Source organism: Dasypus novemcinctus, chromosome 30 (assembly GCF_030445035.2).
Source record: "Dasypus novemcinctus isolate mDasNov1 chromosome 30, mDasNov1.1.hap2, whole genome shotgun sequence".
In the NCBI taxonomy this organism is placed as follows: domain Eukaryota; kingdom Metazoa; phylum Chordata; class Mammalia; order Cingulata; family Dasypodidae; genus Dasypus; species Dasypus novemcinctus.
In genome coordinates, this window is record NC_080702.1 from 40,595,099 (window position 1) to 40,607,145 (window position 12,047).

The window sequence follows — 12,047 nt, forward strand, 5'->3', positions numbered from 1 at the left end:
TCACAGCGTATCTCCCAAAGCCTTTCTTTTACTCAGTTATTTAAGGCTTTTTTTTGTGGTAGGTGCTGTGTAGTGGGTGTTTTAATTCTGGGTCATGCATATCTGTTTTTTTTTTCCCCTACCTGTTCCCCACCCTTTGCCCACCCCCTTTTACTTTCTTCCTCTAGTCACTTCCCCCCACTTTCTTTTTTTCTGTTGTCTCTCTCCCTCTTGTCCCTCATATTCTACTTAGTTTATTTTAACTCAATTATACAATAGGTGTGGCAGGAAACACCTGACATTCGCTGGGTTTTCTCATCCTCCACTGCCTCATTTCTGTGTGAACTGATTTAGGCTACCTACACTATCCTCTTTCCCCTACATCTTGATATCCACCACCATCTACTGGCTCTCCTATATTCCAACTCCCACCTCCCTTTCTTCAATCCACGAAGGGTCTAAGTCTTAATTTTTAATACCTATGTTTTGTTTTCTGTCTGTTATCCACTCTTGAAACTATTACCTTTCTTTTCTCTATCCCTCTCTCACGAAATCAATAGCTTTTTAGCTCATACCATATTCCTCCCATATTCAATCATCTACCTCATAATAGGTACTCTACCTACTGCTATATCTCTACACAATTTACATGAATCTAACCTCCATCCTCCCAGATCTCATATTCTTGCTTTGTTAACATATATCACCAATACTACTTTACACTTTTAACTTGCTTACACAATTGCCTTTCCCCAACACTAATACTTTCCTTTAAAGTGAACTTAACCAACAACAAGAAACTAGAATAAGAAGAAAAAAGTGACAAAGAGAAGATATAACACCTATGCAAAAATAACAGCTAATTAACCTCCAAGAGCAGACAAAGAAGCTAAGGAACTGAATAAATCTGTCAAGATAAAGAGATGACCAGAAAGTGACAAAAATCTACAAACCAAACCAGTAACCAGGAAAACATGGCTGAATCCAATCAACAAACCAATAATCATGAAGGGGAGCAAAACTTGGCACAAGCAATGAAAGATCTCAGAACATTTATCACCGACAAATTTGACGCTGTAATGAAAGAGGTTAACAACATGAAGACATCACTTGGAGGGGAAATTGCAGACACACGCAAAAACTTAACAGATATGATGGGCATGAACACCACAGTTTAAGAAATCAAAAATACACTTGCAGCAAATATCAGCAGACTAGAAGAGACAGAGCAGAGAATTAGTGATGTGGAAGACAGTACATCAGAAATCAAACAGATAGTAGAAGGGGTCAATAAGAAGATAGAAAAAAATCCAATTAGGACTTAGGGACCTGAATGACAATGCAAAATGCTCAAACATACGTATTATAGGCATTCCAGAAGGTGAAGAGAAGGGAAATGGGGCAGAAGGAGTGTTGCAGGAAATAATGGCTGAAAACTTCCCAAATCTACTGAAAGAGACAGATGTACATATCCAAGAAGCACAGCACACTCCACTAGTCATAAACCCCAACAGACCCACCCCAAGACATATACTTGTCAAATTATCCAATGCTCAAGACAAAGAGAAAATCCTAAAAGCAGCAAGAGAAAAGAAAACCATCACATACAAGGGAAGCTCAATTAGATTAAGTGCTGATTTCTCATCTGAAACCATGGAGGCAAGAAGGCAGTGGTATGATATAGTCAAGGTACTAAAGGAAAAAAATTTCCAACCAAGAATACTCTATCCAGCTAAACTAGCATTCAAACATGATGGAGAGTTCAAAATATTCGCAGACAAACAGAAACTGAAAGAGTATACCAACAAGAAACCTCCCCTTCAAGAAATTGTAAAGGAAGATCTGCAGGAAGAAAGGAAAAAACAGGAAAGGCAGAGTTGGAGGAGAGTATAAGACCAACAACAACAACAAAAAGACAAAAAAATATATATACAAACAAAATATGACAAACAGAAATCCAATCAAAATATGGCTAACACAAATAATTCTGCGATAGTAATAACACTGAATGTCAACGGATTAAACTCACCTATCAAAAGATTCAGACTGGGACAGTGGATAAGGAAATATGACCCATCCATATGCTGTCTAAAAGAGACACATCTTAGACCCAGAGACACATGGAGATTGAAAGTGAAAGGCTGGAAAACAATCATACAAGCTAACAATAACCAAAAAAAGGCAGGAGTAGCTATATTAATATCAGACAAAATAGACTTTAAATTTGAAACAATTGTCAGAGACAAAGAAGGATACTACATTTTAGTGAAGGGGAAAAACTGTCAAGAAGATCGAACAATCATAAATATTTATGCCCCTAACAAGGGTGCCTCTAAATACGTCAGGCAAACGCTGGAAAAACTAAGTGAAAGAATAGATACATCTGCAATTATAGTGGGGGATTTTAATACACCACTATCAACTCTGGACAGAACATCTCAAAAGAGAATCACCAAAGAAACAAAACATCTGAATAGTATATTAGAGGAGCTGGATCTAATAGACATATATAGATCGCTACACCCAAACACAGCAAGATATACATTTTTCGCAAGCGCACATGGATCATTCTCCAAAATAGATCATATGCTAGGCCACAAAGAAAGGCTGAACGAATTCAGAAAGATTGAAATCATACAAAACATTATCTCTGATCACAGTGGAGTCAAGCTGGAGATTTGCAAGGGACAGAAGCCCAGATTTCACACCACGATTTGGAAATTAAACAGCACACTCTTAGAAAAACAGTGGGTCAAAGAGGAAATCTCAAAAGAAATCAATGACTACCTTGAAACAAATGAAAATGAGAACACAACATACCAAAATTTATGGGATGCAGCAAAAGCAGTACAGAGAGGGAACTTTATAGCCATAAATTCATATATTAAAAAAAGAAGAAAGAGCAAAAATTGAAGAACTAACTGCACATTTGAAGGAATTAGAAAAACAACAACAAAGTAACCCAACAGGAAGAAGAAGGAAGGAAATAACAAAGATAAGAGCAGAACTAAATGAAATAGAAAATAAGAAAGCACTTGAACAGACAAACAAGACCAAGAGCTGGTTTTTTGAGAAGATTAACAAAATTGACAAACCTTTAGCGACACTAACAAAGAAAAAAAGAGAGAAGATGCAAATACACAAAATAATAAATGAGAAAGGCAATATCACCACTGACCCCACAGAAATAAAGATTACCATAAGAGGATATTTTGAAAAATTATATTCCAACAAAAATGACAATCTAGAGGAAATGGACAAATTCCTAGAAACACATAAGCAGCACATATTGAAAAAAGAAGAAATTGATGATCTTAACAAACCAATCACAAGCAGAGAGATAGAATCAGTTATTAAAAATCTCCCAACTAAGAAGAGCCCAGGGCCAGATGGCTTCAAAGGTGAATTCTACAAAACATTCCAGAAAGAACTGACACCAATCCTGCTGAAAGTACTCCAAAAAATCTAAACAGAAAGAACATTACCCAACTCCTTCTATGATGCCAATATTACCCTAGTACCAAAGCCAAACAAAGACATCACAAGAAAGGAAAATTACAGACCAATTTCTCTAATGAACCTAGATGCAAAAATACTTAACAAAATACTTGCTAATCGTATTCAACAACACATTAAACAAATTATACACCACGGCCAAGTGGGATTCATCCCAGGTATGCAAGGATGGTTCAACATAAGAAAATCAATCAACGTAATACACCATATAAACAGATTGAAGGAAAAAAAATCACATGATTATACCCATTGATGCAGAAAAAGCATTTGACAAAATACAGCACACTTTCTTGATAAAAACACTCCAAAAGATTGGAATACAAGGAAATTTTTTGAACATGATAAAGAGTATATATGAAAAACCTAAAGCCAATATTGTGTACAATGGAGAAATTCAAGACTCCTTCCCTCTAAACTCAGGAACAATACAAGGATGCCCACTGTCTCCACTCCTATTTAACATTGTCTTAGAAGTACTTGCTCGAGCACTGAGGCAAGAACCAGAAATAAACGGCATTCAAATTGGAAAGGAAGAAGTCAAAATGTCATTATTTGCAGATGACATGATCCTATACATAGAAAACCCTGAGAGATCTACAACAAAGATTCTAGAACTCATAAATGAGTTTAGTAAAGTTGCAGGTTATAAGATTAATGCACAAAAATCAGTAGCATTTCTGTACACCAATAATGAGCAAGATCAGGAGGAAATCAAGAAACAAATACCATTCACAATAGTAAATAAAAAAATCAAATACTTAGGAATAAATTTAACTAAAGAGGTAAAGAACTTATATACCGAGAAGTATACAAGATTGTTCAAGGAAATCAAAGAAGACCTAAACAAATGGAAGCCTATTCCTTGTTCATGGATAGGAAGACTGAACATTATTAAGATGTCTATCCTACCAAAACTGATATACACATTCAATGCAATCCTAATAAAAATCAACACAGCCTTCTTTAAGGAACTAGAAAAACTAACTATGAAATTTATTTGGAAAGGAAAGAGACCCCGAGTAGCCAAAGACATAATGAAAAAGAAAAACAAAATTGGAGGAATCACACTACCTGACTTCAAAACATACTACAAAGCTACGGTGGTGAAAACAGCATGGTATTGGCATAAGGAGAGACACATAGACCAAAGGAATCGAATTGAAAGCTCTGATATAGAACCTCACATATATAGCCACATAATATTTGATAAAGCCACCAAACCCTCTCAACAGGGAGAGAGTGGCCTATTCAACAAATGGTGCCTGGAGAACTGGATAGCCATATGTAGAAGAATGAAAGAGGATTACCATCTCACACCTTATACAAAGATCAACTCAAGATGGATCAAAGACCTAAATATAAGAGCCAAGACCATAAAAACCTTAGAAAGCAGTGTAGGGAATCATCTACAGAAACTTGTAATAGGAAATGGATTTATGAATATCTCACCAAAAGCACGAGCAGCAAAAGAACAAATAGATAAATGGGACTTCCTCAAAATTAAAGCCTTCTGCACCTCAAAGGAGTTTGTCAAGAAAGTAAAAAGGGAACCCACACAGTGGGAGAAAATATTTGGCAAACATATATCTGATAAGAAACTTATAACTTGCATATATAAAGAACTCCTATATCTTGAAAATAAAAATATAAACAACCCATTTAAAAAATGGGAAAAAGACTTAAACAGACACTTCTCCAAAGAAGAAATACAAATGGCAAAAAAGCACATGAAAAAATGTTCCAAATCTCTAGCTATCAGGGAAATGCAAATCAAAACCACAATGAGATACCATCTTACCCCCATAAGATTGGCAGCTATGAAAAAAACAGAAGAATACAAGTGCTGGAGAGGATGTGAAGAAAGGGGAACACTCATCCACTGCTGGTGGGAATGCAGAAGGATCCAACCATTCTGGAGGACAGTATGGCGGTTTCTCAAAAAACTAGCCATAGATTTGCCATATGACCCAGCAATACCACTGCTGGGTATATACCCAGCAGAACTGAAAACAAGGACACAAACCGATATATGTACACCAATGTTTATAGCAGCATTGTTCACTAACGCCAAAAGTTGGAATCAACCCAAATTCCCATCAACAGATGAGTGGATCAATAAAATGTGGTATATACACCAATGGAATACTACTCGGCTGTAAGAACAAACACACTACAAACACATGTGATAACATGGATGAATCTTGAGAACCTTATGTTGAGTGAAGCAACCCAGACTTTGAAGGACAAATACTACATGATCTCAATGATTTGAAATAACCAAGCTGCCCTAGATAGCAAGAGACTGAACGATAGGCTTAAAGGAAATCGGAGGGTGGAGGAAGGATGTGAGCCGATGTTTGCAGGGGTGGAATTTAAGATGAGATGGTGGTAAGTATGAACACAAAGAAGAGATAAACGGGGGGCAAGGGGTTGCCTTTGATTGGGGCTTTGCGGGTTTGAGGGTGGCTGGGGAGGGGCGGATGGGTAACATTGCCCAAAAGTGGGGGGAGGGAGTGGTAGCATACGAACACAGGAGAGGGTCAGGTGTTGGTGGAGAGTAAAATGCCGAGAAAATCATATCAAAATATAATAAAGAGGGTTACCTGTTTAGAATGCTCGGAGGGGAGGCTCTGATGCAGGACGGGCTTCTGGGGAATGTCTAAATGCTCATTCTGCCAGAGTGGGTGACACCATGGGGTAGAAACCCAAGTAGTGAGAATAGGGGTGGACCCACATCCTGGGGAGGACTAATGCTCCTCCCCAAATAGTCCTGTATCCCTCGAGAGAAAGGGTGGCTCCCAGGGCATTGGGGTAGTTGAGCAAGTTAGGCCCTGAACACTATTCCATCTATATCTGGAAGTGGCTCCTTGGGAAACAGAGGTTGGCTGTCACTGTGGGCACCAGGCTGGAAGCGAAAATGGACGTTAAATGTGGGTAACCAAGGTAAATGGGGGGTAAGAGATGAGTTTCGTGAGAGTACACAAGGATGGATATAAAACATTTAATATTACACCATAACATATAGGAGATGACAGACTGATAATGTAAACCATAATGTAAAACATAGGATAACTAAGAATGTAAAAAACTCTGTATCCTAAAGTATGCACCACAATGTAAGCACAGATGTCACCTTGTTTGAAAGCTATTGTCTCAGACTCTGTACATCACGTTAAGTAAATATGATGTGAATAGGGTGTAAGAGTATCGCTGTGGAAGGGAAAAGGTTTTGTGGTGGATGTATGGGAGTGCTGTATACTGTATATATGCATTGCTGTGGTCTAGGGCTCCTTTGAAGAGAAGTTCAATAATTAGGGGGGGGGAAAGATAGGATGTAGAATTTTTTCCAAGTCAACACGTATTCTTTATCTAACCTTTAAACCCATCGCTATATGCCATTTCCTTTTAAGGGACCCTGACATTATATTGGGCTTCAAATTTCAGGGAGTTCTGGATCACAGAGTGGTTCAAAAAAGGCAATGGAGGAATACTGGTATGGGATACCATTGACAGGGGATATATGGCTGACAGGGAGCTGTACAGAACATATGTCCAGGGTGCATGGCAATGTTTGGCTATACTCATAGTGGCAACAATTATAAAGCACAGCAGGGGGGGTACTGGGTTCCTGGCCAGTGGTGCTCTGTCGTGGTCCCTAGGGGAGCAGCGACAGTCTCCCAGGTGCAGCGGCAGGGAACGGGAGGGAGTGAGGGTTCAACAGTGAGCCCCTGACGCTAATGACTATGCTTGTGAGCTGATAAGCCTAAAATAAGAACAAGGCCTAGAGCAGCATTGTGCCTGGGAATTTCCTCCTGTCAGCCTTCATGTTACTCAAATGTGGCCAGTCTCGAAGCCAAATTCAGCATGTAAATGCAATGCCTTCTCCCCACCGTGGGACATGACACCCGGGGATGAGCCTCCCTGGCACCGAGGGACCACTATCAACTACCAACTGATGATGCAACTGGAAAATGACCTTATACGGAAGGTTCAATGCGGAATATCCCTGTCTACATAAAATAACAAGACTTTAAAATGCTGTTTGACCTAATGTAAGGGGGAAATGGAAAGGAGAAATGAGTTTATATGGCTACGAGTCTTTAAAAAAGAGTCTGGAGGCTGTCAGAAGGATTGCCCTTATGCACAACTGAGCAGAGTCTGAGAGACAGATAAAGCAGATACAACCCCCAGATATCAGTTCCTTCAAGGGCTAAAGAGACCCATGAGAGTTATGGTCATGGCTGATGGGGTTAACTACCAGGTCAGATGGCCCCTCTTTGGAACTGGTGTTTATGTGTGATGAATCTGGACCCAGATGGGATCTCTCTTCATAAGACTTTCATGCTAATGTGCTGGAGGTGCAGTTAGTGTCGGGGTTTAAGATATATTTAGGGGATCTGAATCTCTGGACTGGCAATGTGATAGCCAGGTCCTGAGCCTCAACAGACTCCAGCACCTACAATCTGACTTATTGGGCTCACCACACTCAGCTAAGATGGAGTTGAAGGAGGACAACCACCACACCATGGAGCCTAGAGTGATTACAACTGAAAGTGGGAGGATTGCATCCAGCATCCATGTGGAATCTGAGCCTCCTCTTGACATAGAGGTGCCACATAGAAAAGGTGGCATTGGATTGAGAAAAGTGGACATGATGGCTGATGGGTATGGGGAAAGGCAGGAAGAGATGAGAGGTAGAGGCATCTTTGGGACATGGAGCTGCCCTGGATGGTGCTTCAGGGGCAATCACCGGACATTGTAAATCCTCACAGGGCCCACTGGATGGAATGGGGGAGAGTATGGGCCATGATGTGGACCATTGACCATGAGGTGCAGAGGTGCCCAAAGATGTACTTGCCAAATGCAATGGATGTGTCATGATGATGGGAATGAGTGTTGCTGGGGGGGGGGGGGAGATGTGGGGGGGTGGTGGGGTTGAATGGGACCTCATATATATATTTTTTTAATGTAATATTATTACAAAGTCAATAAAAAAATAGAAAAAAAAAACACAACCTTTTTTGTGGAAACCACAAAGGTAGTATTCAATGTTTTTGAAGGATAAGTGACCCCTAATGGCCAAAAGTGTCTTTAAAAAGAACAAAGTTAGAGGACTCTCATTTCATGACTTTAGAATATATTATTTAGCTACAATGGTAAAAACAGCATGAAACTGCCATAAGAACAGGCAGACAAAAGGGACTGAGTCAAGACTCAAAAATTGAACTTCATTTCTACAGTCAGTCCAAAATTTTGACAAGGCTGTTAAGCTCACTCACCTGGGTCAGAACACGCTATTCCATAAGTGTTTCAGGGAGAACTGGATAGCCTTATGCAAAAGAAAGAAAGGAAACCCTGATTTCACAACTTATACAAAAACTATCTCAAAATAGATCAATGATTTAAATATAAAAACAGCAACCATAAAATTCCTAGAAGAAAAGTTGGGAAAACATCAAGATTTTGTGGTAGGTGGAAGTTTCGTAAATCTTATACCCAAAGCATGAGCACCAAAAAAAAAAAAAAAAAAAAAAGATAAATGTTGCATCCTCAAACTTCAGCACTTTTCAACCTCAAAAGATTTTGTCAAAATGTTGAAAAGGCAAGCAACACAGTGGGAGAAAATATTTGGAAATCACATATCTGAATCGGGCTTAATACGCATTCTTTATAAGGGGATCATACAACTCAACAATAAAAGGAGAAAAATATCTGATCAAAAATTGGGCAAAAAAATTGAAAAAAAATTTCCAAAGAAGAAATACAAATTGCAAAGAAAGCATGAAAAAATGTTCAATATCACTAGAGATTAGGGAAATGCAAATCAGAAGTGCAATGAAATATCATTTAACAGCTATTAAAGCTGGAAAACTGTAAATGTTGGAGAGGATGTGGAGAGTTACGAATATTTATTCACTGTTGATGGGAATGTAGAATCATACAGCCACTGTAGAGGACTGTTTGGCAGTTCCCTCAGAAGTTGAATATAGACTTGTCATGGTACCTGGCAATACCTTGGCTAGGTATTTACCTAAAAGAATGGAAAGCATTGAAATTGAACAGATATCTGTCCATTAATGTTCTTAGTTGTGCTATTCACAAAAACCAAAAATTGGAAACAACACTGGTGTCCATCAACTGAAGAATGGATAAACACATCGTGGATTATACAAATGATAGAATATTATGTAGCACTAAGAATAAATGAAGTTGTGAAACATATGACAACATGGATGAACCTGGAGGACATTATGATGAGTGAAGCATGCCTAACACCAAAGGGAAAATGCTTTATGATTGCCCTATTATGAACTAAACTAACCATGTGAAGTATAAATATATTATGAGAAATGAATATGAGTAGAATTGCATATATAAGTCCATTTTTCTTTGATGCTGTACAAATGTAAGTATACAGTAAAAATTATTAATATCATACAAAATAGGCCAAAACATTATAAGTGGAGACCAGAAACTATATATTGTTTATTTTCATTTATATAAATTGTAATTATAATTCAATTTATAAAGATGCATGTACATTAGTGGTTATGTAAATCTGAGGTAGGAATGATAAGTGGTGTGGAGTATTCCTTTTTGGTTTAATGAAATTATTCTAAAATTTTTGAGATGATGAATATACAACACTGAGATTATACTAAAAATCATTGATTATACACTTTGGAAAGAATAACTAGACACATCAGCTATATGCAGTGGAGGACATATAGAGAGATTGAGAGGTGAGGAATTTTCTTGTTTCATTGATTTTATTAGAATTATTTAAATAATGAAAATGCTGTAATAATGATAAAAGTGGTAAATGCACAATTGTATGATTATAGCAAATATATTTGATTGTACAAATTAAATGAATTGTAAGTTTGTCAATATGTTTCTACAAAATTGATTTTGATACTTTTTTAAAAAAGTGGTTGCTTTGTCCTGGCAGCAACTGCCGTACACCTTCATCCTTCCGGTATCTCTGACAATTTTATAAATACCAAATTATGTGTATTAACTAGTTTGCTTCTGAAAATTCTGGCAACTGTTTCTGCCTTTAATACTGATTCTAGAGAATGCTATAAGAGAGACTCTTTGATTCAAAATAAAATATGGAAGAAAGAGGTGGATTTGATAAATATATTTAAAGATGTAGAATGCTGAAAATCAGGCAAGTAACATATTTTTTCTATACACATATGTGAGTATCTAAATTTTTATCTCTCAGTGTTTCAACTCTGTTAATCAGGGGAATTTTTCTAAATTTGAGACAAGTAATTCTTTTATAGAAAGAGTGTTTGTCAACTTTTTAAAGGCAAGCTTCATGTCCTTGTTTCTAAGACTATAGATAAAGGGGTTCATCATGGGAGTGACCACTGTGTACATCACTGAGGCTATGGCATTTGCCCTTGAGTTTTGGGTAGCAGCAGAACTAAGATACACCCCAAGACATGTACCATAAAATAAGGACATTACTGAGAGGTGAGACCCACAAGTAGAAAAAGCTTTATGCTTTCCCCCACGTGTTGAAATTCTCAAAATGGAGGATAAAATCTTAGAGTAAGAGTAAATGACTCCAGTGAGTGGAATAACAGCCAGAAGTCCAAATACAATAAACAGCACTAATTCATTGAGGAAGGTGTCAGAACAAGCAAGTTGGATAACCTGATTAATTTCACAGAAAAAATGGGGCATTTCCAACACTGTACAAAAAGTCAACCTCAAAACCATTAAGCCATGTAAAAGAGACACTAAAACACTCAATAACCAGCATGCCAGCAGCAGGAGGCCACAGAGATGGGGGTTCATGATGACTGTGTAGTGCAGAGGGTGACAGATGGCCACAAAGCGGTCATAGGCCATCACCATCAAGAGGTAGCTATCTAATTGTCCAAAAAGCATGAAAAAATACATCTGGATAATGCAGGTTTCATAAGTTATAATTTTGCTTTCTGTGTGGAAGTTCAGCAGCATCTTTGGGACAGTGGTGGAGGTGAAACAGATATCTGTAAAAGACAAGTTAGAGAGGAAGAAATACATGGGTGTGTGGAGGTGGGAGTCTGAGATGATGGCCAGGATGATGAGCAGGTTACCAATGAAGGTGACCATGTACATAATCAAGAACAGTCCAAAGAGGAAGGGCTGCACATCAGTATCTTCTGAGAGACCCAGGAGGATAAATTCTGAAACGTATATTTGGTTTTCTGGTTCCATGTAGCTGATGATACTACTGGAAAAGAGAGCAGAGAAATGCAGATTAAGCCACAAGAAGGAAGCAGGAAATTATCATAACTTCTATAGTTTTCAAACTCATTAAGTTAATGATTTTTATTAGATAGATAGATTGATAGATAAAAAGATAGAAAGAAAGAAAGATAATATGTAGAACCCTTTACCTGAATATACCAGGGAAAACAAATACTCCTTCATCTCCTTCATGGTATTTCTAACTTGCTATCCTTGTCCAAAATTGTGAACATTTTCTCACAATAATATTTCACATTAAGAATTCTTTTAGAATTGATTATAATCAGTAAACATTTTGACTG

The 12,047-nt window shown here is 37.8% G+C and overlaps 1 protein-coding gene across 1 annotated transcript; it reads right to left on the reverse strand.

Annotated features, from left to right (window-relative positions):
* Positions 1 to 10,743: 10,743 nt before the first annotated feature.
* LOC131276833 (olfactory receptor 7A17-like) lies at positions 10,744 to 11,712 on the reverse strand. The gene has a single exon (XM_058290406.1). The coding sequence runs from the start codon at positions 11,710 to 11,712 to the stop codon at positions 10,744 to 10,746; it is 969 nt and encodes a 322-aa protein (XP_058146389.1).
* Between the last annotated feature and the right edge of the window lie 335 nt (positions 11,713 to 12,047).